General features: G+C 38.5%; 1 protein-coding gene and 1 long non-coding RNA gene across 5 annotated transcripts in view; one reads left to right on the top strand and one right to left on the bottom strand.

Annotated features, from left to right (window-relative positions):
- The window catches only part of LOC116737601 (T-lymphoma invasion and metastasis-inducing protein 1), a 55,153-nt gene that overhangs the window by 22,574 nt on the left and 4,761 nt on the right, over positions 1-27,818 (top strand). For 3 of the 4 annotated variants that reach the window (XM_032590847.1, XM_032590848.1, XM_032590849.1), the window contains exons 2-22: positions 959-1,045; positions 1,133-2,048; positions 3,607-4,066; positions 5,122-5,294; positions 6,231-6,455; positions 9,509-9,694; positions 10,601-10,744; positions 10,912-10,986; positions 11,566-11,736; positions 11,896-12,000; positions 12,378-12,459; positions 12,600-12,686; positions 13,953-14,165; positions 15,533-15,633; positions 22,840-23,025; positions 24,226-24,294; positions 24,573-24,698; positions 24,800-24,908; positions 26,498-26,677; positions 26,794-26,912; positions 27,009-27,117. In XM_032590847.1, the coding sequence (XP_032446738.1) occupies positions 1,143-2,048; positions 3,607-4,066; positions 5,122-5,294; positions 6,231-6,455; positions 9,509-9,694; positions 10,601-10,744; positions 10,912-10,986; positions 11,566-11,736; positions 11,896-12,000; positions 12,378-12,459; positions 12,600-12,686; positions 13,953-14,165; positions 15,533-15,633; positions 22,840-23,025; positions 24,226-24,294; positions 24,573-24,698; positions 24,800-24,908; positions 26,498-26,677; positions 26,794-26,912; positions 27,009-27,117 (3,826 nt within the window). In that variant the 5' untranslated portion in view covers positions 959-1,045; positions 1,133-1,142. Of the gene's footprint in view, positions 1-958; positions 1,046-1,132; positions 2,049-3,606; positions 4,067-5,121; positions 5,295-6,230; positions 6,456-9,508; positions 9,695-10,600; positions 10,745-10,911; positions 10,987-11,565; positions 11,737-11,895; positions 12,001-12,377; positions 12,460-12,599; positions 12,687-13,952; positions 14,166-15,532; positions 15,634-16,997; positions 17,616-22,839; positions 23,026-24,225; positions 24,295-24,572; positions 24,699-24,799; positions 24,909-26,497; positions 26,678-26,793; positions 26,913-27,008; positions 27,118-27,818 lie in introns of those variants that run through there. The other variant, XM_032590850.1, reaches the window with a different exon arrangement.
- Positions 819-23,726, bottom strand: LOC116737602 (uncharacterized). Its single transcript, XR_004342863.1, has 3 exons — positions 23,610-23,726; positions 19,491-19,495; positions 819-831 (listed from the first exon to the last, which is right to left on the bottom strand). It is a non-coding gene; the product is annotated as an uncharacterized LOC116737602 (long non-coding RNA).

The raw sequence follows: 27,818 nt of genomic DNA, 5'->3' as shown, positions 1-27,818 counted from the left end.
CATTTTAAAAGGGGTTGACTCAATCATATAGTTACAGTTTAATAGGAGGTTTTAGCTAGTTAATATAACCAAAACTTGGTCAGAAAGTAAAAGGTTGTTTAGCTGAAGTTGCATTTGCTTTACTCTATTACACTGCTATTTATGTCCCTTATTGAAATTAATGTCCCTTTGTTATCTCCTTTAGGAAGTGTAACAGGTTACATGCATACATCATTTCTTATATTTATATTTTTGTCTTTATTGGCTCAAAGGTATAATTCAGGATTTTTGCTGACATTTGCATCAAAACATTATAAGTAAGACAACTGCTTATCTGCAATAGAGAGTCTTTATTTAGTATAAATCCAGAGTAGTTGGATTTACTCTGGATCCAACTAGGGATCCAGAGCTAATGGCTCTTTGGGGTTGAGCTAATGGCTAGTTTGAGAAGAGCCAAAACTAAAACTACCACCTTGAAAAACCTCAAATTGGCACAATTTGTGCATTTTTTATTTTATGAACTTCTAACCTATTGTGATGGTTTCAATGGGTTGTTATTTACAAAGAACTCGGTGGTAATTTAGATGTAAAATGGAGGTTAGAGGTGATGTGCCACCAATGATCCTTCTTTGTGAAATGCACTAAAAATTGCTCCTGTACAGTGTTTCCTGTCTAAAAATATGGGAAGATAAGTTTAGGAGTGTAAAATTCAATAAAGTTAGTATTTAATTAAATCAACATATTTTGTAGTTTTACGCTTGACTGGAAACAATTTACCTGTTTTGTTGTTAATGTGTGTTCCTTACAGGAAGGTCACTAGTGGCAAACTGCCTCCTATCTTCTTTTTTCAAACTACAATTTTTTAAAATTAGTTTTGTATACTTTGCAATTTCTTGTAATGTTGCCATTGTTTTTTTACTTACTAAAATAACATAAAGAATGTTTTCTTGAAAAACAAACATGAATTTGTATTTTTTAGGGTTTTGTGGACCTGACAGCTGCTGAGGTCTCAAGTCGTCTGAAGATTCGGTGACAAGATGCCAGAAAAATCATTAAAGTTCTGCAGGTATGCCAAAAATATTGAACAGTTTCCATGTCTCTTAGTTTTATTTGTAAATGGAGCAGACAATAAATGTATCTCTTTTCTATTTAGACTCTAAATCATGGGGAACACTGAGAGCCAAAACGGGGAACATGCCCTCTACAGTACTGGACGTGGCTATTTGTCACGGAAGCACATGTCTCGGTCTCTACGCATTTCCAACAAACAGTCAAGGCGTTCTCGGCATGCTTCGTCGGGGAAAATGGAGCACAGAAACTCTGAGACAAGCACTCGGTCAAGTAGCACCCCCAGCATCCCACAGTCCTTAGCTGACAATGGTTTGGAGCCCTTCAATGAAACAAACAACTTCCCTGACTTCGGAAGCCCCATTTGGGTGGATCGTGTGGCAATGAGTTTGCGCCCTATATCCTTTCATAATGATCTGGCCAATCCCTCAGTGCATATGAATACAATGCACATAACCCTACCTGGTCCCACTGCGGAAGAGACGCAGGATGAGGAAGTGTACACAAATGAGGTTAAATATATTCAGCAGACCTTAGAGTGCTCCAAAGAGACAATCAGCTTCAAAAAGAGATCGAAATCTGCAGACACCTGGCGAGATGACAGCCTAGAATTTTCCCTGTCTGATATCAGTCAAGATAATTTAACCAGCACTGAGGAGATCATCGACATGGCTAATGAGAGAGACTTTGCTGACTGTGAAGGCCACATGCAGTTCAGCCCAACAGACTCTGCCGACAGAGCAAACTCGCTGGATGAACTGTACAGTGACACCAGCCCAGCCTCCAGAATCCACGGCCGCTATGCCAAGTGGCATGACACCAACAGATCTGTGGGAGAGGGAGATGACGGTAAGAGGCTGTCACCATCAGAGGAGGATGGGACTTCATACAGCGCGTACACTCTTCCCTGCCGACGTTCCCACTGCCTGTCTGAAGGCCTGAGCAACCTCCAAGCCACAATGTGCAAGAGTATGCAGGGCCGGAGGGCACAGACCATACAGGTGAGATCTTCGCTTTATCTGAGTTCACCTTTCACATTTCTAATAATATTTGGCATATCATTTCTGAAATGCGACATGGATTCATGAAAAATGAAACAACTGTTCATAACAAGATAAGCTTAAGTAAACACACCAAGGTGTCGCATCAAGGTATTTACACAAAATGTTGTAACATGACCTTTACATTTTCCTAGAATGGAAAAGGTACATTTGTTCCTTTAGCATATTTAATATTACAGTTGTAATTGACTACTCAAGCAAAAATATAAAGACAACTGTCTTTATTCTTTATTCTTTTGGACCACAAAGGTCCAAAAAAACATCTTAATGATCCAGAAGACTTTTGTAAAATATTCTGTGGACAAAAGAGACAACAGTAAAACTTTTCCACAGGTATATCTCCTGTGATTGCGGCAATTTTCAGAAAAACAAGAAAGTAGTGATTGTCAATAGTGGCGGTGGTAGTGTGATGGTCTGTGGCTACTTTGCTTCTTCAGAATCAATGCTACCTGCCATAATTTTAGGTTTTGTCATCTAGTAACTCAATGATCCAATCCACCAAGCCCACCAAATTTCTCCACAGTGACGTAAAAGATTCCCAGTCTCAAATACTTGATGGCAGTTGTTGCTGCTAAAGGATGAAAAAGTTATTATGTATAGGAGACAGTTACTGGGATCACGTTAATATGGATACATTTTTAGCCTACTCAATGAAATAATTTGCACTTACTCTGGTTATCTTTCATATCAAAATTTTGGTTTATCTAAAATAAGTGTGACAAATAAAGTTAGCTAAGATCTCTAATGAAGCAAATACTTTGTCATAATTTGCTAATTAATGCAAAGGATAAACTGTTAATGACCACAGTCACAGTCAAGACAACACATGGCATTATTTTATTTTTGATGATTATTAATAATCCTCATTGTGAATTTCTTGTATTGAACCCACCCCATATAGTTTCTGCATTTCACCTCTGATGAAACCATTTTTTTTCCTGGGAAAGGAGACTGGAGAGAAGGGAGGGAGTGAGCACAGATTTAGTCCCTGTGTTAGAAATGCCCGGGGCCTTTGTTATGATAATGAGGGGGAGGCCTGTGCAAGAGTGTAACAGTAAAACGTGTGTGGTGGCCCCTGTCATGACAGGATACCGTCAACCTTGTTGAATGGAGCTCCAGCGTGCATGATTAGGTCATGTGACCAGATGGAGATACCAGGCTCTGTGTGTCCCCTTTTATCTCCCAGGAACCTTTGGCCCTGTGAGAAGGAGAGTGCAGACCTTGTGGTGCCACAGGGAGGGCAGGCCGTATTCATGCAGAAGAATCCTTGCTGTTCATTAATTTTAAGCAGAATCTGAGCATTAGACATTCTAGATCCAGCTTTAGCTTATAGTAGTCTAGGGTTTTTTTAAAACTTCCTTGCTTTTCAAGAATAACTCTATTCTGCATCTGGAGATATTACTGAGTTATCGTTCATGATTTCTTATTGTTTCCTGCCTGTGCTCCTGGTGATGTGCTCCTTGCCATGCTGTCTCACCTGCCTTGTTTCATCTTCCAGGATGTCACGGCCGGAGACGGCAGTGAATATGAAGACAGCGGGATCGACGGGGTGATGGTTGAGGCAGTGCACCAACCTCGACGCTACAAGACAATGTCGGCGTCCTTCTCTGTCTGTTCCATGCACGGGCGAAACGTGTTTGTTGGCAGTGACAGCGGCAGCAGCAGTGGCGGCGGTGGCGCCAGCGAGGGTGTGCAGGGTGTGTACGAGAACTTCCGTCAAGAACTACAAATGAGTTCCTGCCAAACGGAGAGCTTGGAGGAAGCGGGCTCCGCCCTTAGCGATGAGCAGAGCACCATGAGCTCCGCCTACCAGTCTGATCTGTTGCTAAGCGTCGTCCAGGGAATGGTCCGGAAAGCCGGAAAACTTGCTGTAAAGAACTTCCTTGTGCACAAAAAGAACAAGAAAGTTGAATCTGCCACAAGACGCAAGTGGAAGACTTACTGGGTTTCCCTAAAAGGTAAGTTCAAACACAGTGCACCATTAGCATCATGCATTACTAAATAACTCTAAAATTATAATTAAGACCACAGGTTTACATCCCTTTTTATTCTCAATGTCAGATATGGAATCAGTGCAAATTTTTCCTGTCTTAGATTTGAATTTCTAAAATTATTTGTTTATTTGTCTATTTGTTTGAATAGCTTAAAGCTGCCTGAATTGGGTCAAATATTCTGGGTATCTTTCAATGAGTTTCTCACACTAGTTTCATAGAATTTTAGTAATGGTAAGGTTTTGTAGGCCACCTTGTTTACACTCAAACAACCTTTCAGTTATAACCACAAATTGTTTGCACTTGTCACCCCTGAAACTTTCCAGCTTCCTCCTTTATTCTTCCCAACATAAAAATGGTCGTTATGGCTAAACTCTTCAAGTAGTTTTGAGCAGAACACAAGATGTGACTCCGAATATAAGGATCGTGGTCCTTGAGTGTCTTTGCAAACTATACTTTTTCAGTGAAAACGGCTTCTTAGTTGCTGAAAGGATCTTCAGCGAGCATCTATATGAATCCTTTTGGCCTTTGTTCTGCGATTGAAATGCACATTTTAGACATTCATTTCTTTGACACAGAACCCGTCTTCCTAACTGAACAGTGTGATGGTTGGACATTGCCTTTATAATTGTGCTTAATTTTTTGAAGAGGTAAAAGTAGCACATTCAGGCATGTAGAAATCGTAGCCAAGCGGCACCTTCCTTTTTATATAGTGTATGTAAACTTCAGGCTTAAATTGTATATTAATAATGACATGTTTGACTTAAAACATTTGCATACCGTGGTACAGGTAAGGTGCATCATACAAACAGCACTTCATATAAACTTGTGTTTTTACCTTTGTGTTGCTTGACAGTATTTTAAAATAAAAATCATGCCCTTCTCCAAGTCAGCACTGCTGCACTTCTTAATCTTGGCCACTGGAGAGCAGAAGTAAATTGCTGAAGTGATTTAGGCTTTCATGGAAAATGAAGACTGGAACCAGCAAGTATGCTTCTTAAAAAACGTTTTTGGTTTTCCAGGATGCACTCTCTTCTTTTATGAAACTGATGGCCGGTCAGGGATTGACAACAACAGTATTCCCAAGCATGCCATATGGGTGGAGAACAGTATCGTCCAGGCTGTGCCTGAGCACCCCAAAAAGGACTTTGTGTTCTGCCTCAGCAATTCCTTGGGGGATGCATACCTTTTCCAGGTAAGAAAATATTTCAGTGTCACCAGGTAGCCATTGAAAAATGAAGGTTCAGCATATTTAAATAATTATTGTTTCCATAAACATTAACAAATCAAAGTCTCAGCTTTACTGTAGAAGATTTTATAGGAATGTCTATCAAAGCAATAAATAAATATTCAGCACAAACTTCCAATTGTTTTACTATAGTTTGGTGTGAGAGACCAGAAATGTGGAAAATAATACATTCTTTTGAATTCCGCCACCACCCATGATCATGCTTCAATCTAAATTGTCCTCTGCCTGTACGTAGGTTCATTATCCAGCTGATAGATGAACGTCCTCCCCAGTATCAAGTATTTTGCAGCCTTGATAAAGTTGTTTTTTTTCCAGGTTTGGTCTGTATTTTGCTCCATCCATATTTTCATCAAATCTGTGTCTTGGCTGCTTCTATGATTAATGCTCTTCTTACCCAGAATGTCAGTTTAATTAAGACAACTGACATCGTATTAGGTTTGCAATTGTGCCATTCCTTTCAGTCATTGGCTAGATATCTGTGAGATTTGAAAGCTTGGGACACTCAGACATTTCCACAACTTTGTTCCTGATTTGTCTGCTGTGTTCTCCAGTTTTCATGATGCTGTTGGTTAATCATTGTTGCCTAACAAACATCTGAGGATGTAACAGAAATGATATATTTGGACAAAGAATAAATGCACACACTTTCAAGAGGCAAACTGATTGTTTTATTATTTTTCTTTAAATGTATACGGTAGTTTCATTTACAGTTTACACACTTGTTCGACTGATGTGCTGAACTTTGATTTATCACAAAATCAAACTTCATGGTTGTAATGTGATGAAAAATCTAAAAATAAATAAAGGAACATGAATACTTTGGCAAAAAATCGCATGTCAACGCGTTTAACCTCTAAACTTGTACTTTCTGCCTCCATGAAGACTTGCAGCCAGACAGAGCTAGAAAACTGGATCACAGCCATCCACTCAGCATGTGCCACCGCCGTCGCTCGCCAGCATCACAGAGAGGACACCGTTAGGCTGCTGCGTGCTGAGATCAAGAAGCTGGAGCAGAAGATCGACATGGATGAAAAGATGAAAAAGATGGGAGAGATGCAACTGTCTGCTGTCACTGACACCAAGAAGAGGAAGACAATCCTGGATCAAGTAGGTTTCATAACCCTCGCTGATACGCTCCTCACTCTGCCGGATTGTTGGGTGTTATCCCATCGGTTGATGTGTTGAACTTTCTGTTCTCAAATCCTTCATTTTATCTAGGTCAAGCTTTAACAATCAGTTCACTTTGAGATTTTTAGCTGTTAATTACATGACAGTTTCCGCTTGAAATATAATTTATTTATTTTGATGATGCCAAAAAAGATGAAAGTATTATTTAAAGTTTGGAACAATAAAATTCCCCCCCTTAATATGTGAAACAAATGTTTCCAAAAGAGATAACTTTATATTTACCATGCTATCATTTTGGCTTTAACTGAGTTCAACTGAAAGGGGTGTATTAGAGTTGCACTAAAACCAAAATAAAAAGCTCATTATTAAAAATGCAAAATATGTTTTGACTCACTTATATTGTTTTCGAAATACCTAAAAGGAGAAAAGGTTTATTTTGTTGATGTTAATGTATGTTGACTAAAACACAAGTGATAAAATTTCTAGGTTAAAATTAGGTTTAAATAATGTTCAACTTCATTAAGGAAGCTTTCCTGAGTAAACAGCGTTTCACGTCTGAAACGGATCCATCAATGATAATGAAATTACGACACATGAATGGTAGTTTTCAAACTTTTTATAAGTGTCATGATTGTGAATGTTAAAGTTTCCAAGTAACACCATACTGGATAACATTTCTGATTAGTAATGCAATAAAAGCTGCATTTAATCTAAAGTAAAAGAAAAAGAAAGAATGTGCATTATAAATTTGACTATTTTGGTAGTTGTTTCACAATCAGTGCAGGAGAGATTTATCACGACAAAACAAGAGTGGGGCAGAGAAGAAAAGGTTGCATGCGGAGACGAGCTAAAAGATTTTCAGAGTTATTGTCTGAACAGCTGGTGGTGCTGCACACATACTTTTTCTGAACTTGGTATGCTGTTGGCACTGCTGAACAGAACCCCATTCTCCAATAAATGAGAAGCTCACATTGTGTCTAATAGGATTGCTTACAGAGCGGGGACATCAAATGGCCTTTGTTTGGTCGGTAAGGGACTGCCTGGTTGGAGCTACTCTGCTTGGCAACGTCGGATTGGAAAGTTTGCAGAGCTGAATGGATGTAGAACTGGTCCTTAAAAATCTGAAACTCTTCCTGCTTCTGTCTGCCAGTGGAATGTGCAGCATTGTTTCTCCATCTCTGGGTTACTTGGCAGTAAAACAGAACTTTCTCCCATGGAAATGGCAATGTCAGAAACCTTTTCCAAACACCAGCTCAGAACCGTGACTGGGAGGAGACGGCCCAGTGAATAATCACAATCTCCTGCTCTACTGGCCCAATAAACATTTAACTATTTGGCCCAGAGAGTGCATATAGCTTTGAGTAAACTAATAGAGCTTTTCAGTAAGAGAAAAGATGCTCTATATTAATTTGAAGTTGACAAATAATTAAATATACACTGCTCAAAAACATAAAGGGAACACTTAAACAACACAATATAACTCCAAGTAAATCAAACTTCTGTGAAATCAAACTGTCCACTTAGGAAGCAACACTGATTGACAATCAATTTCACCTGCTGTTGTGCAAATGGAATAGACAACAGGTGGAAATTATTGGCAATTAGTAAGACACACTCAATAAAGGAGTGGTTCTGCAGTTGGGACCACAGACCACTTCTCAGTACCTATGCTGTCTGGCTGATGTTTTGGTCAGTTTTGAATGTTGGTGGTGCTTTCACACTCGTGGTAGCATGAGACGGACTCCACAACCCACACAAGTGGCTCAGGTAGTGCAGCTCATCCAGGATGGCACATCAATGCGAGCTGTGGCAAGAAGGTTTGCTGTGTCTGTCAGCGTAGTGTCCAGAGGCTGGAGGCGCTACCAGGAGACAGGCCAGTACACCAGGAGACGTGGAGGAGGCCGTAGGAGGGCAACAACCCAGCAGCAGGACCGCTACCTCTGCCTTTGTGCAAGAAGGAACAGGAGGAGCACTGCCAGAGCCCTGCAAAATGACCTCCAGCAGGCCACAAATGTGCATGTGTCTGCACAAACTGTTAGAAACCGACTCCATGAGGATGGTATGAGGGCCCGACGTCCACAGATGGGGGTTGTGCTCACAGCCCAACACCGTGCAGGACGCTTGGCATTTGCCAGAGAACACCAGGATTGGCAAATTCGCCACTGGCGCCTTGTGCTCTTCACAGATGAAAGCAGGTTCACACTGAGCACATGTGACAGACGTGACAGAGTCTGGAGACGCCGTGGAGAGCGGTCTGCTACCTGCAACATCCTTCAGCATGACCGGTTTGGCAGTGGGTCAGTAATGGTGTGGGGTGGCATTTCTTTGGAGGGCCGCACAGCCCTCCATGTGCTCACCAGAGGTAGCCTGACTGCCATTAGGTACCGAGATTAGATCCTAAGACCCCTTGTGAGACCATATGCTGGTGCGGTTGGCCCTGGGTTCCTCCTAATGCAGGACAATGCTAGACCTCATGTGGCTGGAGTGTGTCAGCAGTTCCTGCAAGATGAAGGCATTGAAGCTATGGACTGGCCAGCCCGTTCCCCAGACCTGAATCCGATTGAGCACATCTGGGACATCATGTCTCGCTCCATCCACCAACGTCACGTTGCACCACAGACTGTCTAGGAGTTGGCGGATGCTTTAGTCCAGGTCTGGGAGGAGATCCCTCAGGAGACCATCCGCCACCTCATCAGGCGTTGTAGGGAGGTCATACAGGCATGTGGAGGCCACACACAATACTGAGCCTCATTTTGACTTGTTTTAAGGACATTACATTAAAGTTGGATCAGCGTGTAGTGTTATTTCACTTTAATTTTGTGTGTGGCTCCAAATCCAGGCCTCCATTGGTTAATAAATTTGATTTCCATTGATGATTTTTGTGTGATTTTGTTGTCAGCACATTCAACTTTGTACAGAACAAAGTATTCAATGAGAATATTTCTTTCATTCAGATCTAGGATGTGTTATTTGAGTGTTCCCTTTATTTTTTTGAGCAGTGTATGTGTTGTTGTGTCTCTTTCGATCCACAGATCTTCTTGTGGGAGCAGAACCTGGAGCAGTTCCACATGGATCTGTTTCGCTTTCGGTGCTACCTGGCCAGCTTGCAAGGTGGAGAGTTGCCCAACCCTAAACGCCTCCTGGCCTTTGCCTCCCGCCCCACCAAGCTGACCATGGGCAGACTGGGAATATTCTCAGTCTCTTCCTTTCATGCACTGGTAGTTATCCTCTTTATACTTCATTCTGACTTTAGTTAACCATAATATATGATCTTGCTACATGTGTACATGCATTTAAACCAAACTGTGCAATATAATAACTGTATTATACTGGTATACTGTAACATAGCAAGTGTCATCTATTCAAACTGTTTACCAATTGCATTTTTGGCTAGTTGGAAGGATGTTTTGCGTTTTTATGGGTAAACCTGATCAAAGTACAACATGATGCTTCATGGTACAAAATGTTGGTCAATCACAACCAATATTTTCATTGTAATATTCAAAGTAATATTGTTGAATATTCAATTTTCCAGTTTGGAGGACATTTTTTGAGAAAGCATTAGCACAGTTTCCTTCATAGTATATTTTGGCAGCACAGAGTTAACTTGATGACTCACCTGGCACAGAAAATTGCCTCAAATAATAGTTCTTTATGCCATGATGGCTATTTAGGTGCTTGAGTTTACCAGGGGTCACCATTTGATAGGCTTTAGTTGTGTGCCAGCCTCCTACGGCTACAGCAGGGTTATGCACTCCAAATACAAAACGAACTGTTCCAGAGAGAAACGTCAATTTGATTTTTGGACTTCATTCAGGTGCTATTTTTCTTCTGCAACCACCAACGCAGCGTTCTAGGGCAGGTGGGTGTTCAGGCTGTTTGGTAGCAGTTTGTGATTTGAAGAGTTGGCTTGCTGTTTTATTTGTCTCATTTGCCTATCCCTACATTCACAAACATCTGTACGAGTACGAGCCTATTTAAAAGCATTAGATGTATGTGTACTGCAATTAGATGCTTGTGAGTTAAATGTCTTCTGATAAATATTCAAAATATTTGTTAGTGTCTTGTCACGAAGATCTCGTAGAACATGATTTAAAAAAAAGAAATTATTTATGTTTTTGCAGGTGGCAGCTCGCACAGAGACTGGAGTAAGACGCAGAACGCAAGCCATGTCTCATTCCTGCAAGCGCAAAAGCAGGTTTTCCTCCCTCTGGGGTGTAGACACAACCTCAAAGAAGAAAACAAAAGCCCACCCTACGGTTAGCCAGGTCTGTGTGGTCCTACATTATTGAATAGATATTTTTGAATCTCAAGGTACTGGCACAACAGAGTTATCCGCATAGATCTTTTTCCTTTGCCCTTTTGTTTAAAAACAGCCCTTCTCTATTCTGCCTGAGGTAACACTACACCTCTCACTTTCTTTTTGGCCTTGCAGGTGTTTGCTGATGGTGAAGAGCCAGAGAAAAAAACAGTAGATCGCATATTTGTTGATTCTGGGAAAGAAAACACAGTAAGCTTTCGCTCTCTGTTAACACAAATTAGTCTGTAAAAAATAGGTCAGACATACTTTATTTCAGTCTTTCCAAACGTTTCAGCAGGCTAAAGGAGTTTGTTTTAAATAAATAATTCCTTCACATTGATGAAAAAGTACTTGTTTCTCTGGCAGATTATTTACTACATTCTAATGTTTATAATAAGTGGTTTGTGGTTGGGACCACTAACTTTTTATTTAGTGGTGCCGGCCACTGATATTGGGCTTAAGTTATATGCTATTTTTTTCAAGATTGAAGTTTTGCTAATAATCACCCAAATTCACATGAATTTGTTTTTCTACCAATGAAAGAATCAGTTTCACTCATCCAGTTTTCAAACAGAGATATTGAAATAAACTTAATTTCTGATGATATTCTACTTTACAAATGCTCCAGCATATCATAAACAACTACCGAAATTAAAATGGTGAACTCTGAGTAAAAATAACTATTTAAGAAAAGAGTGGAAGCGAGGTTCTACCAAGATGATAAAATTAAAGGACTACAGTTAATTAAAGGACTGTAATTTACCAGCCTTCTAATATCCGTGTTGTCAGAAAACAGAAGACGGAACTGTGAAAAACCTTGCGCGACCAAACACTGATAGCGACATGTGGGTTCCTGAAAACCTCACTCCCTCCTGGGTTTGTCTGCCAAATGACCAGCCTGTGTTAACCACCATCCAGCCAGGAGAGTCTGCACTGTGTGTTCTGGAGTCTATATGCAAGGTAACAGAACTATGCCTTAAACATGACTTAGAACATGTATCTTTTTTATGCCAAGTCTGCTCTGTCAAGGGTCTGTATGCATATGTGCTGTTATGAGAATATGAGGGGAAAAAATATTTTACTTTGGTATTTAAACACAACTTGTTCTTGTATTTGCAGACCCATGAGCTTGACCCAACCAAACACTACTTGCGACTTAAGTTCTTTATGGAAAACCAAACGCAATTCTACATTCCCAAGCCAGAAGAGGACATCTATGACTTGGTATATTTGACTGCCTGATTGGAAATGATCTTTTCCCTTACATCCCAAAAGCCTTCATGAAGTCAAAGTTAATAAAATAAATCTTAAAGTGCGTTAACTGTATGAGGACTCACAAGGCAAAATACTTCATTCATAAGAAAGAGAGAATCAGTGGGAGATCATGCTCCAAAACATGAATATGGAGACCTTTTTACAATAAACTGATACATTCTTGTATTTACATCCTTCCTGTCAAGATATTGTTAGTGCTGCTTTGTGTGAGGAGGAAGAAAATGAATGCTCTATTTTTCTGCTGTCGATAACCCGCCCACCACACTATGACTAAAGTTAGACAGAGCTTCAGGATTTATGTAATAACTGCTTTTTGTTCTTCACAGCTGTACAAAGAAATTGAACTCTGCTCCAAAATAACTAAAGTAATCCAGTTTGACAGAGATGAATCCTGTATGATTGGTTATGGTAAGAGCAGTTTTTGTTTCATAATGAAAATTTCATATTTTCCGCTTTTGTTTTGATGAGAAAGAAATGATCATGTTTCACCCTGACATGAGTCGTGTTCCTTTTTTAACCCTTCTGGTTTTCCCTTTTTTCCCCATCAGGTTTTTCTATCTCAGTGGTGGAAGAAGATGGAGTACAGCAGCTTTACATCACTGATGTGAAGGCTGGGGGCTTAGCCTTTGCCAAAGGTTTGTGTCTCATAGAAGAGCTATCTTCAGTTGCAGTTAATTTGTTACAAAGATGGCAAAGAGCAGTAAAAAATGCATTAGATGTTTCACTCCACTTATGAATTTTTATTACATTTTTTAAAAATTACTGTTTTCATATTCATGCAGATTAGTGATGAACTTGTAACTTGGCCAGTGTTCTCCCATAAATGAGGATAAATGGGTTTTTACGCAATCTTGAAAAGTCAGGCAAAGATTTGATTTATGCAGGTCTGGTTGTTGGTTTCTAGTCTTACTCAAATGTCAAAGAATAAAATGCAGAAATGTTATTTATGAATGATTTATGATCCATTCATGTCCTTTATCTTTGTTTTGTCACATCGCTATTTGGCAGTTCTTTTGCCTCTAGACACTTTTAACTTTAAAGGGTGTCAGATTGCTCATGTGGATTTTTATCTGGGCCTGGTTTAGGTGACAAAAAGAGCTTTTTTTATTTACCTGTTTTATGTTATATTTTCAGTTTTTCCAAACTGTCCATTTCAGTTTTAACCCTTTCATGCATAGTGGTCACTACAGTGGACAGCTATCTAAAAGCCATTTTCTTGTGCTTCCTGTGGATTTTTATGTTATAAATGCACACAGACCACTGAAGTGGACACTAATGCATCATAAAATATACCATCAACTACTGGCCATCAGCTGCAAATGCAAGAAATTATTTTTGTTAAACACAATATGGCCGACAGACAAAAAAGCATGAGAACCGACCCGTTCCTCCTCCTACTGTAGACGACTCTTGCAAGTAAAAAAAATATTGTGACATCAGATAACCCCTAAGGAACAATACTACTGATGTATTTTTCAAATAACAACTTTGTATTTGGACAAAATTACAATTGATCACATAAAAATAAAAAATAAAAAAAAAATTATTTTTACAAAAAAATTTTCCTACCTTTTTTATGACTTAAGAAAAGAATTTTAAAAAATGGAAAAAAAATTCTGACACAAAGGATCATAATTCATGCATCAGAGGGTTAAGACAGATGGTTCCACTTAAAGCTAAAACTCAGGAAAAGTAAATGGTTTAGATATAAAATGTCAAGGAATGTAAAACTATCTTCAAAGTTCAACTAACTCCTACTTTGATTTTGTTAAACATTCCTGGAAACACTGGACATACTATATTTCTATCTGTCACTGCAGACAGTTAAAAAAGTTTAACTCTTGCATGAATAATTTAAAGGGGAATAATCTCAAGTGAATCTTGTTTTTACGTTTTAACAGGTCTGAATGCCGGAGATGAAATTCTCCAGCTGAATGGGAAAGACTCCCACAGTCTCAATTTCTCAGACATGAAGGCTGCATTCTCCCAAGTGTCTCTGGCTTTGACGGTCAACACTTTGCCCTCAGTGGACCGCCGTCAGCTTTGCTACCTTCCACCACGGCGCTCTGATGCGGCAGAAGACCTCTACACTGACATCTTCTCCCAAAGTCAAGGTAAAAAGTACTTTTAAGTAAAGCCTCTTGAGCAAATGTAGCAGTAAAAATAGCTTCTCTGCAATGTTAAAACACATTTGTACATATAAACATACATGCAAGTGAGATAAAATAAATAAAAAAAGAAAATAAACAAAAGCCTCCATCAGAAATTATTTTTGTTTCTTTTTAGGCATTAAACAAGTTATAGTTTTTTTTCTGACTTTTAACAGGTTTTCATTGAGGTTGCATTTAGATTTTCTATGCAGCAAGCACATTAATGGTACCATATGTTTTAAAACTATGAAAAATATGAATTGGCTACTTATTTTACCATTCTCACTTTATTTGTTGCACTTCTTACACTCTCCTCTTTGTTTGTTTCTGTCTCTTCTCTCTATCATTCAGCTTTTTGTCTTCACTCATTACTTCCCACTTTTAACCTCGGAATATTAAAAGTGATAAAACATTTAAAAAAAAAAAAAGAGTTCGGCCATGTTGATCGTTTCATAGGAGTACTTTTGAGATGAAATTTTATTTTTAGATTTTGTTTTTGTAAGGTTTATGAAAATATAACATTAAATGTTAAATTATTTAGCATTTTGTACAAGTGTTGCAAAAATCATGTATGTACACATGTTCTAGACACTTTAATGATCACCACAAAAAACTGAAAACATCTATTTTTAATAATCTGGTCCAGTGAATCACAGAGATTATCATAGAGATCCAGTTCAGCCAAAGATTTTCAAGTTGTGGTAGTTTCTGACTCTGAGGTGAGGACGTAAATACAAATCCCCTACACAATAGCATTCAAAAACTGAACAATAGGGTCTAATCTCTAATGAAAGGGTAAAAAAACCCCTGAAAAATGTGATTTTTCTTTTGTGTGTGAAATAGAGACGTGATATTAAAACGCTGGGGCTTATAGGGTTAAATTGACTTTTAATTTAAGTAGTATTTCCACAGCAACAACAAAAATATTGTATTACAAATAAACATGTTTTCAGGAAGAGTTAGTGGCTGTAATGGTTTCTCAAAGACAGACAGTGATGCATGATGTTCACCTAAATGAACAGATGCTTAGTTGTCAAATGTACTAAATTTGTCCAAAGTTAATTTATGTTCCCAGTATTTTTAACAGCTTTTGAATAGCTGTTCACTTTCATGGGTGACGAGACATTTTAATTGCAAAATGTATGGAAATATTGGGACGACACAGAATGTGTCCCGAAACAATTCTAAATAAATTAGAAAAATGAAAGGTGGCACATTTTAGACTTTTAGTTTTAAACAACCATGGCTTTAGATATATCATTCTAACAAGGCAAAATGGTGAAATGCTTTAACAGGAAACAAAAAGCACTTGTGTTTTTGTTTCGATGCAGAGGAGATTCTGGACGATGGTGTGGGACTGCTGCTTGAGAGCTCTGGAGACAGCCTGGATGATGATTCGGAGATCTTTAGCGAATTTGATGAGTGCGGAAAGGTAAGACTGCAGCAAACACGTGACAGCACATCTTGTTTAGATGCTTCCTGCTTGTCCTTCACAGCAACCCTTCTCAGCCTTCTGTTGTTATGGAAAAAAAAAACACCCTCTTATGAACATTTGCTGCAGCACAGTTTGAGTCACCACCTGTTACTGGCTCATTTCAGCACTTTACGAAAGCTCCGCAGTTTTTGTTCACATTCACTTATGGGTGCTGCTGTTAAGTGCAAATTTGTATCGGACCTCCTTTTGACTATTGCTGTAAAGGAATATAGTAGCCTAAGACAACATAACATTAATAACAGCTCAATATTAAAAATGCCTAAACAAAAGTATACTGCTCAAAAAAATAAAGGGAACACTTTAAGTGTTAAACACCTGTTTAAGTGTTCCCTTTATTTTTTTGAGCAGTGTATATAAGCTTAAAGCTTTTTGAATGAAACATGCTGGTGATATTTGTCTTTATTAAACTTAATTTCTAATGTCTTTATTGTGCACAGTTATTAGCCATTAGGATGAATGAGGTGCATTCATCAAGGGACACAAATTGCACAAGAACATAACTGTCAAGTTGAAGAAGTAACATTGCCATTAATTTGCTTTTGGCTGATGGTAAAAATTTTTCCATGCTGATGGAAAAATGTGGCTTAATTAAGACGCAATCTCTAATTTTCTCTTCGTAACTGACTTTGAAAGGTTTTCCAAGTGTCTTCTTGATTACAACATTTCTAATCAGTCATAACACCAGTTTACGACCTGATTAAGTCTCTATGTAGACAGCATCGTCTGATCTTCTTAATCCAAATAAGGTTATGTTTAGTATATTTGTGCTTCTGCAAGATGTTTATTTTCTTGATGACTAAACAGTGTACAGTCCCTTGCAAAAGTATTCACACCCCCTGACTTTTTTACACCGTTTTATAAGCCCTGTTTTATTGGAATTGAACAGAAATTCACACTTCTCGATTTTTATTTATCAAAAGTCTTCAAAGCACATGTTTTTAATAACTCCTTTGTGTTGGTCTATCACATAAAATTATGCATTATATGAGCCCTTTTGTAAGGCAATATTTGCTTTATTATATTCACATTTCCTGAGTATCAATTGCAGTTTTTCCATTTCCACTTACTGAACTTGAAGCAATCCTGATTTTGTCCCATGCAGTGAATCCTCTTCTGTGGTGTTACGGCTTACACAAAAATGAAGTGTCTTTTCTCAGACCTAATATTAGTGTTACTTTCTTTTATGTTCAAATTATCTATCTGGTTACCACATTTTACAAGCACAAATGAAATGCATGTACAGCATACTAGAGCTTCTATTTCACATAATTTATAAGAGTTTATATATAAAATTCCCCATTATCTGTTTTGTTCCTGCAAAGCCTGCTTGTTTGCAGCTCCTTTCACCCCCCTCCTCTTCATCAAACCCTACATTTATATTCTACTGCTGTGTTGCTCACTCAGCCAATCCTGCTGCACTGCAACCCTTGAGGAGGAGACTCCTTTCCTCCTGCACTGCTCTGCTTCAGGTTCAGTCACAGGGATTATTAAACTCATTTGCAATGTTGTCAAAGCTGGACAGATCCTCACACTCACTCCATGTGCCTGAGTTTAGCCAGCCTGTAAAGAAGAGAGAAAGTCAGAGAGAGAAAACAGGAGAATATTAGTGACAGAGCTACAGCAGACTGTGAAGGCGCAAAAGAGGGGGAGCTGGAAGGCTGTAAGTGCTGGTGGGCGGAGAGGAGGAGGCTGTGCAGATTCACTCAAGGACCACAGCACCTTCTTTTTTAAAACAGGAAAGACAAAAGGGGGCGAAGAGATGTGTTCCAGAGGCACAGAGTAGGCTTGACTTTTAAAAAACCTGGAGTTATCTCTCGGGCACTTTACCTGCCGCTGACTGGCACTGGGCAATGTCCGTCCTGAAGTGGAGCAAGCACAGAAAGCGCTCCGCAGACTCCATCTATGACATGCTTCAGCTGGTGAGATCTCTATCGTGTATCTCTTTACCTGGGTTGCTGTCGCTGCGGTCGTAGCCGTTTTGTCCTAGTTAGGGTAGGAAAACACCTTCATAGCTTTTGTTTAAAATCCCCCTGTCGACTGCTAAAGACAGGAAGCTGTGAGTCATCGATGTGCCGCATAGTTGCCCCATAATCACAGGAGTTCTTCACAAGATAATAAGGAAATAAACGGCTACATGCAGGAGTTCATTCCCGTGAAACTTGGACCTGACACGACTTTGAGAAACTACCCTCCGTGTTGCTGCGGTGATTGACTGCTGGGGAGCTGTCTCCCTCGCAGTCCTGGGCTGTGATATCAATCTCTTGTCAGATTCACAGAGCAGATATGTAACCTTCTCTCTACCTCATCAGCGCTGATCTGCTTTATGTGTTTCATCCATATTTAATAAGCTAGGGGAGACAATAAACTGGAGTCTCACACTTTTTTTTACCCATGACAGTGTCTTTGATTTACATTCTGTTTGTACTTATCCTAAAAGCTTTGTTGTTTTTTTTCTCATCGTCTGTCTCTTTGCCATCTCATGACTGTTCAGAAGCTCACAACTGCAATGGTGTTAATTAGACTAAACTGTGAGGACTATGACCAGACTGTGACTGTCTTGCGTGACTTAGTGAAACTTGTTAAATTGTATTGTCAATTTACCAAGGCAGGAGGAATTAGAGGACTTCATAACTAGTTCTTATATGCTATTGCAGTCATCTAGATTTTACTTTAAGGCATTTTGCATATTTTTTCTGGAGAAGGCATTGATTGTTTAATGGGCTGTGCAGTTCTATAAATTGGAAAACAAAAAGCTATGTCAGGAATGCAATTCGAACATGAAACTGATATAAATATTCATTATACATAGAGTAAGAATGGTTTTACAATTCAACAGTTGTAGGTTATCGCCTGTGTCCTATAAGTCCAGCTGCAGTCCCCACTTCCCCCAAACTCTGTTAATGGACTTTGAATAACAATCCTTGGCTTGTTCGTGCACCTATTTATACTATAGTTCTTTTTTCTTCCACTTAACTTTCCACTAACAAACTTGCATACAATACTCTGTAAACAACCTTTTGTGACAAAGCCTCCTTTTTGAAGGTGTCAGGACTCTCTGTACTGTCAGCAATCATACGTGTGATTGCAAACGGTCCAAAAACAAGAAATTAATATTCCCTTGAATTAATAGTCCCTTTTTATTGGTAATATAATATTCTAATTTTCAGACAAACATCTAAGTTATTAGCATTACTAAGTCGTAATAATCTGAGATGTCTTACGAATGTTATTTGATATTGATGGTGATCTGTATGTAACAGATTATTTAAATTTTACTGTTAAAACAATTGAAATAAATATGCTTAGAGATTATGCTGTGATTCATATTACAACAAATAATGCTTTAGAGATGAGTGTTATGAGTAGCACTCCTTAGGTTCAACACCATGAATGTTTGCATTTTCTGTCTTTCCTCTAAGTAAGAAAAGTGTGTAAACCTCATTTCGGTCCCCTGGCTAGCAGTTCGCAGCAACAAACGGGAAAGGATGGAACATTGTGCATCTTTATGCTCCATACGGCTGGAGAAAATTGGTTGCTTTGAACTTCTCTGGTGTCTCATTTTGATGAGCATTTTTGTGGTTTTGAAAGTGAGACTGTAAATCTCTTGTTGTATTTTGATATTAATAACTGGTGCAAACTACTTATAACATATAAAACCCCTAAAATCTAAATAGTCCTAATGCATTTTAACTCGCTTCATCTACTAGAATGTCAAATGATCTGGCGAGTAATCTGCGCTGTGAATCATTGAGCTGCTTTCTTAAACATTCAGCGAGTTTGATCACAGATACTACTTGTTCTGAACATTTATGAAGATATAAAGTGCCATATTGATAAAGGCCGGATTAATAAAGTTTTTCTCCATCACAGTCACTGCATTCAGAGCCCCTCTATGCCACAGCGTGGAGCCAAATTGGGCATACATCCATGCTTTGTTGACCTCTCTTAATAATCATTAAGATTTCCAACCCTGCTGAAGATCAACAGGAGTCTTGTACAGACATTGGCCCTGGCATATTCAATTTAATATCGCATAATGGAACGAGGCGGCTGTTCTGACTAAAAGCTGTCACAATTAATAAATTGTCATCCCGTTTTGTTGTGTGTGCAGACTGAAGTCAGCTTTGCCAGTATTTTATAGTGCTCTGTTTACATGCATTAAAACAGCAAATCATAATTAATCATTTTAATATATGTCAGTGTTTTTATGTTTCTTCTCCCCATTTGAGAAGTGGTACAGTAGTGGGAAAAAAAAAGTCCAGCTTATTTGTTTAGTTTTTTCTCTACATTAATGCTGCACAAATGTTCTTGCACATCCTTCTTCACCAATGATTTAACAGTCGAGTAGAAAATGAGTGCCACTGATTAGTTATCATATGAAATTTATTTCCATTTCCTTTCTTTCTTGTGGTCACAGACACCTTAAAAACCCCCAAAACTAAGCAGGGGATAATTAGTTGGATCTGAAGCACAGGCAGAAGGTGGCAGTCAGAGGCAATTATAACACTCCTCTTGTGTGTGATTAGTCAGCTCTGAACCAGAGATCCTAAAACACATCTACTTATTTCATCTTGGATTAATAGGCTCTTCTAAACTGCTGATGGCTTCTTTATTTTTGTTATTTAGACACAGTTGAACAATTCTGTGTGCCCGAGATCAAAAAAAAAAAAAAAAAAAGATTTAAATAACATTAGGAAAACTAAAAGCAGTACCACCCAAAAAACAAGCTCTATTATTTTCTATCAAACATACCACACCTGCTGCCTCTGGTCCGCGACGATACAAGGCTCATCTCCCTGTAGTCCAGAAGCATAAAAACCTCTGATAAAATTTACAATTCGAGTCTAATAATCTATTTCATCTCGACACACTTCGGCACAAGACTTCTAATGTGTGTTAAAGGTCCTGACTGTCATGTGTTAAAATGCTCCAGATTTAGGATCTAAATGACAGCTGCATTATGTAAAATGAAGTAAAAGCTATTAGCACTTCTTACTGCTTGCATCTCAATAAACCAATGGCACTCAAAGTATTGCTGAATATCTAGTCAATTTTATTTGTATGGCACATTTTAGCAACAAGGCAGTTCAAAGTGCTTCACACCATAAAAACATAAAACAGAAACCAATTGTGAAACAAGCAATAAACATTACATTTTGTCAAATGCCATACCAAATGCTATCTATTTGTGAATGTGTTCCTTTTGTTTTAAACCAAATTCTCATGGATTTCAAACACTTGGCAATTCCTAAAAGGTCAGTTCTGTGTAATTTAACCCCATAAAGAGACTGATCAAAGTCTGCAGTAAAAATTGGTACACTGACAAACTATCAGGAACTAGAAAACAGGAACTTCTAGCTCCAGTTCTGGCTTCACTTCAATGGCTTGCCGTTTATTACAGAATTGATATAAAAATTAACTGTTTTTTTAATGGTCTTAATGGTTTCCCCCATTGCTATACATCCACAAACAAAAACGGGGGGGAAAAAGTTGCGCTTGAATGTTCCAAGGTCCAAACAAAAATGTCCCTGCTTTGTGAAATAATGTACCATTCCAAAGTCTGGAGACTTTTAATGAGCTTTTATAGACACACTTCTACTCTTTTGGCTTTTGAGCAAAGAAATAACTGGGTATCTGAATCTGGCTCTAGTGTAAAGGGCTTTCAGTGGTAAGTATGACCTATAGAAGTTCAGTCTGTTTTCAGTTTTCAAATACTCAAACCTACTGAAATTATTTTGTTGTCCTTTATTCACAATTGAAGACAGCAACGACAACTTCATGTTGAGAAATTTTTGATAGATGCTTGCTCCACAAATTTAGCAAATTTTCTACTTGTATGTTATAAAGTGCATTTGTGACAATACATTTACAGCCATTTTACCACTTCCTAGTTGGTGTACAAGCCGCCTGAGAATTTTGGGGAATTTTTCAAGCGGAACAAACGGTCGTCTTTCGTGCCTCACATAAATGTCTCCTTGATTAGATAACAATGCTGACAATCAGTTTAATTTATAAAAACTGCGTGAGATTAGACGTATCTGGCATTGATGATATTTGAATTTATTTCAGTCATTACATATAACTGAATGATGAATTAAAAACAAACATGAATCTCTTCATTGAATTGCATGTAATGAAGCAGGCCTTTTGAAGAAATAAATGTCACAGTTTTGTTTGGTGAGCATTTTATGCATAGGAGATGGTGTTGTTGAGATTGTCAGATGTGCTGACTGGCAGCGACTTTGACCTTAATTAAGATTAGAAGCATCCATCTTTTGCAGCTGTGTGAAGTCCATATCATTATTTCCCAGAGGTATTTGTAGGCGTGACAGGATAAATTGCTTCCATCAAGTCTATAAAACTGCCCATATTACAAGCGAGAGTCATCTTTGCCCTCCTTTACACGGTTTTTAATGTACTCCTGCTGGCTGTGCCTTTTGTATGGCCCCCGACCACTCTGCTGGATTTTCTCAGCTGATCTCTTTTGTGTCATGATAATCCTTAATATGATGAAATCAAGTTGTGGTGGATAAGGAAGGAGCCTCTTTGTGCATTCTCTTTTGTGTTTGTATTGCTGTTACAAGCCAGCATTTCTTGTTTTTATTTATTTATTTTTTTGTTTGGCTGATGAGGCTGTAGCCTTTTGCAAACAAAGTAACTATTTGTTCAGCCATGTAGGCTTTTGTTGAGAGGGGTCTATTTTTGTCCAAAATAATAGTCTAATGCACATCAGGGCCAGTCACCATGGCAACTCATACTCTTTGTGGACACACAGTGTGTGTATATTTTGATCCAGTGAAAGAGTTGAATCATTACACCACTAATCCATCAGCAGGAAGAAAGCACCCGGGGAAGTGAGCAAAAAAGAGGAGGTCGGAAAGTCATAGTTGTGATAGACTGAAATAGACCAAATTAGTGCAAAAGATTTTTTTAGAGCTGCCTCTGCCTCTTTCTAGGCTCACTCTCTGCACATTCATGAGTCTGTGCACATCAGTAAGTAGAAGGTGATGCCTACACATTTTCTTCCAAGGTGCTGATTGGTTGCTTCATGCATATTTCCTTTTATATCCCAACATTTGGATTATACTTTTGCCTGTTTTTCGTCACTTACCTGTCTCTTTTGTCTTCCTTTTTCCTTTAAAGAGTACAGAGCAGGTCGCCGCTTTCTGTCGCAGTCTCCATGACATGAATCCCTCAGAGTGTGTGTCCTCTTCGCCGAGCCCGGACTCACCCTTCCCGCCTACCGCAACTCCCCGACAGCTGTCTGATGCCGACAAGCTCCGCAAAGTGATCTGTGAACTCGTGGAGACCGAGCGCACCTATGTCAAAGTCAGTATCGATCATCAGACTCGTTCCAAGCAGATGGTGTCTGTGAGTGCATATGTTCTCCTGTGCAGCTGTCAGAGATTCTATCCGTCTTGAGATATGCTCCGCCTTCATATTGTCTATTCTATATAACCAATCCATATTTATCTCTGCGTCCCCGGAGATGTGATGGGGGACACAGCTGTGTCCTTGTCTGGATATTTTCTAATCTTTTCCAGCTCGGTATAAAAGTGGCTCGGTGGAATAACTGGGTTAGAGATGGTATGTAATGGGAAAATGTCAAGACTGTCTTAATGATTCTCAGTCCAGGGGGCACAAATGGGCTTACTGTAGAAATCACATTACAAATGATTGATTGTATATTGCACAAGATTCAATGGGAATTGGTGATTTGTTCTAATTTACTTTAGTCTGGTGCACTTTATGTTTGTATGTTTAATTGCTGCTGAAAAACACCACAGGGACTTAAAAGCCAGAGGAACAAATGCCAGAGAGGACTTTCAGTGATAATTAATGATTTGAAATGAATGCTGCTGTCAAATTAATTTGTAGGTTTGCTGGTGTACAAGATTATTATACACATGCACATGGAATATTGTCATTTTCTGAGAAACTGAACTTTGAGTGAATTGCTGCCCGTAAGATGCCTGCCACAGTTTAAAAACACAGTTGTCTTAATAAGAATAATGAGTGGGCAAATACTTAAAAATGTGCAACCTTTCCCCCCCAGTTGATTGCTGTGTGTAGCAACACCACTATTTTATGAAAAATCTAGTCCCTATGATCTTATGTAATTATTCATACTGAGAAACTGAAGTTTGGGTTTTCATTGCCTGTAAACCATAATCATCAAAATGTACTGAAATTAACATTTTAACCATATCAATCTGTGGATAATAAATCTAGATATAATTAATTCTGCGACAGACTGGCGACCTGTCCAAGGTGTACCCCGCCTCTCACCTGAAACGTTCGCAGGAGATGGGCACCAGCACCCCTCCTGATCCCACTAGGGACAAGGGTGTACAGAAAATCTGTTACTGTCTACAGTGGTTTATAATAGTCTTTTGCTCATTTGTACTAAAACAAGTCCTCAAGACTGGCAACATTTCTCTCTGACTTTTATCACCAAGAGTCTATTTCCTATAGCGTCCCACATAAGTGACAGAACACAATTAAACACACTTAACTCTTGCCTTGCAGGATCTCAATTGCCTCATTGGGAGATATTTAACCCCACTACAGAAGGAGAATTTCCTCACACAGGATGAGGTATGTGAAATGTTTCCCATGCATGAGCTTTTAAGAGGTAGCTTGGCTTTTAGATGCCGGTGCTGGTGAAATGTTCTATTAATGGTTTGTTGCATAATCATGTGAAGTGTTGCCTTGTAGAACAAGAGGGATGGATAGTAATTAGAGAGACAGAGATTTTTACATGCATTTGCAATATTAAAATTCATGTTGTATGTTAGTTAGAGTTTTTGTAACTGTTACAAAGTACTAAAAATTTGACAATACTAGACGATGGAAATTATTAATTTTTTTTCCAGCTGGATGTTCTATTTGGCAATTTGCCAGAAATGGTGGAATTCCAGGTTGAGTTCCTAAAAACGCTGGAAGATGGAACCAGATTGGTTCCAGATCTGGAGAAGCTGGAGAGTGTGGATCAGTTTAAGGTACAAATTTTTCTTTTTTAGACATAATCCTGGAATATAAACGGCATCAAACATTCAGAAGACCTATGAACTTTTTTCTGACTCTGTGAATTCTTTCACAGAAAATACTCTTTTCTTTGGGAGGCTCTTTCTTGTACTATGCGGACCGTTTTAAGATCTACAGTGCTTTTTGTGCCAGTCACACCAAGGTCCCAAAGGTTCTTGTGAAGGGTGAGTACATTTTTTTTCCCGTTGGGCTGACATTCCAGCTTGGCTCAAAGGACAGTGTGTATTTAACCATCTGCTGTGTATTGCAATTCTCTATAAATCTGCTCTTCATCATTGTCAGCCGCAGTTGTCCATCTGACCCCCATATACTTTCCAGCTGGAAGTTCTTGAGGTTAAAAGCCTGGCTAGATTGTATGATATGTAATTAGAAGTGTTGAACAGACTCTTCTGAAGCTACTACACCCACTCCCTTTCTAACTTCACTGGATGGCTTTGTTTGCCACATTCATATTCAGTGAGTCAACTGCTTTTCTGCTGTGCAGGTTTTGGTGGCGGTATTAAAATAAAGCAGTTTAAATATGCTTATTGATTCTTCCTCCTCGCTTTTCATAAAAAATACTAAATGGTTTATATTTGGCAAGCCTGTGGTTTTGTTTTTATGAGAGACAAGCAGAAATGTGTGCTCTCTGGATCAATAACAAGGCCTTTATTAGTATCATTATTTCTTGGTTATCTCTCAACTCCATGACTTAATGCAATCTGCTGGGTTTAGCAGATTGAGACATTTTTGAACTTATTAGGATAATTAACCAAGCTCAATGTGCTCTTTGATTGCAATGTATTATTTATTTTATTTTTGCAAAGTGACTCAAGATGACATTTGTTGTAATTTGGTGCTATATAAATATACTAAATTGAACTGAAGTACTTTTGGGCATGGTGACTATGGGATTCTCACAATATGATAACTCAAGAGTGAAACTGTCATAGTTCTATGGTATTTACATACAGTTATAAGATTTAACTTTGTTTTCAATTTGCGTGCAGTCTTAAAGATCTAATGAAGAACAAAAGACAAAAAAAATGCATATTTTGCATCCATACAAAGTTTTAATCAAAAGTTTGCTTTTAATTATTTACAACTGTAGTAAAAAAACTATTAAAGCCTACGACTTTCCACCTGCTAAGTGGAGCTATAAAGCAGAGTCAAAGATCCAAATTCTTGTTGCCATGTGAAGTCATTGTGGACAAACGATCTGGCTGCCAGCCTGTCCGTCTTTGACAATGAATTAGATTTTTTCAATGGAATTACATGTACTGTTTGAACCTATCATACAGAATGGAGTATCTGTTACTCCTCACCTTAGGTCTTGCTGGATGAATCTGTGATTATCAGTAACTTACCACTAATTTCAGCCTGTGTGTTATGCTGTTTTGATTCCACTCGTTCCTGTGCGCACACCTGCATCAGACTGCCTTTGTCCGGTTAGAGTGGGTGCTATTTAATGAGCTGTATCCCCTGCTGCAGCCCTGTTCGAGGCACTCAGTGTAGCTATTTGGGTAATGAACGAGGCAGGTCCTGGACTCAAGCTTATATTTAAAAATGACCACGTTATTTTTCTATCATATTCCAAATAATTACTGCCCGCTTCACCTAAGCTGGCAATTTATATTTTGACATCCCTTGAATACAAGTATTTTACCTGACCCAATCAAAACCACATGTAAAAAAAAATATTTATTTACACTACTAAGGATTGCATGATCTCTTCCAACCTTTTGCAAACACAATGTTATTTTTGTCATTGCAGCCAAAACCGACCCTAATTTCAAGGCCTTTCTTGATGAGCGGAACCCCAAGCAGCAGCACTCCTCCACCCTAGAATCCTATCTGATTAAACCCATACAGAGGGTGCTAAAATACCCCCTTCTGCTAAGGGAGCTCTACTCACTGACAGACCCAGACAGTGAGGAACACTACCACTTGGATGGTAAGACAATGTCAAGAGTTTACTGACGATATAAAATCCTTTTTATCACAGAACTGAAATGAATCCCTGAACGGACACAACAGTTTAGCTGAAAACATGTTTTCTGCTTGACATAGTTGCTATAAAGGCCATGAACAAGGTTGCCAGCCACATCAATGAAATGCAGAAGATCCACGAGGAGTTTGGAGCAGTGTTTGACCAGCTGATCACTGAGCAAAGCAGTGAAAAGAAAGACGTAGGTTTGGACAAGTGCAGCCTTTTTGTTCTGTCAAAAAGGAAAAAAAAAAGTCCCTGTGGGATGACGATGTTGATATTTTCACACAACTGCCAGGTGGCTGATTTATCGATGGGAGATTTGCTGCTGCACAACACAGTGACATGGATCAACCCGCCTATTTCTCTGGGAAAATGGAAGAAAGAACCACAGATGGCAACATTTGGTATGCCAGTGATGATATTCAATTTAATCAATCTATTTTGTTTTCCTACACTGTTCCAGCATTAAAGGTACTAGAAAATGGTACTTTGTTAAAATAGGCTAACAGTAATTTATAACCCAGAATTTAGCATTTATCACTAGTACTTTGACATTTAGTATTCATTATGATCATAACCATAAGTAATCTTATGTTCCATTAAAAAAAGGTAACCCACTGAAGATATTTGGGGTTTATTTAGTAACAAAAACATATTTAAATGCAAAAATATGTAGGATTGAAAATAATCAAACAAATTAAATTAATGAACAAACATAAAATGTGCTTTAAAAAATGTTGCTTCTTTTAAGTAATAGATATTTGTCAAATGCAGTAGAGAAATAGAAGTCTGCATTTCCATTTCCATTAAAAATACAAAGCACACGCAAAAGGGTACAAGAGTAAAGGAAGATGAAAACAAACACAAGATACACTTTTGAAAATCGTGTATCCTTTTCCTTCCAACTTATAATTTTGCACTACATTGTGTTGGTGTAACACAGCAGTTCGAACTTAAGTGTACAAATATATTGGCTTTGATGCTGATTGTGTCATTGTACCGCTTTTCAAATAACTTAGTAAAAGGGGTCAGGAAACTCTTACTTTTTCTATTTTGTAAGTTAGAGTTAGAAACTTTAAGAAGCAATTTGGTCTAACACATAAAA

The sequence above is a fragment of the Xiphophorus hellerii genome, chromosome 18 (genome assembly GCF_003331165.1).
Source record: "Xiphophorus hellerii strain 12219 chromosome 18, Xiphophorus_hellerii-4.1, whole genome shotgun sequence".
Classification (NCBI taxonomy): Eukaryota; Metazoa; Chordata; class Actinopteri; order Cyprinodontiformes; family Poeciliidae; genus Xiphophorus; species Xiphophorus hellerii.
Note: the sequence above shows the minus strand (reverse complement) of the source record. Positions and strands in the feature narration are given on the sequence as shown.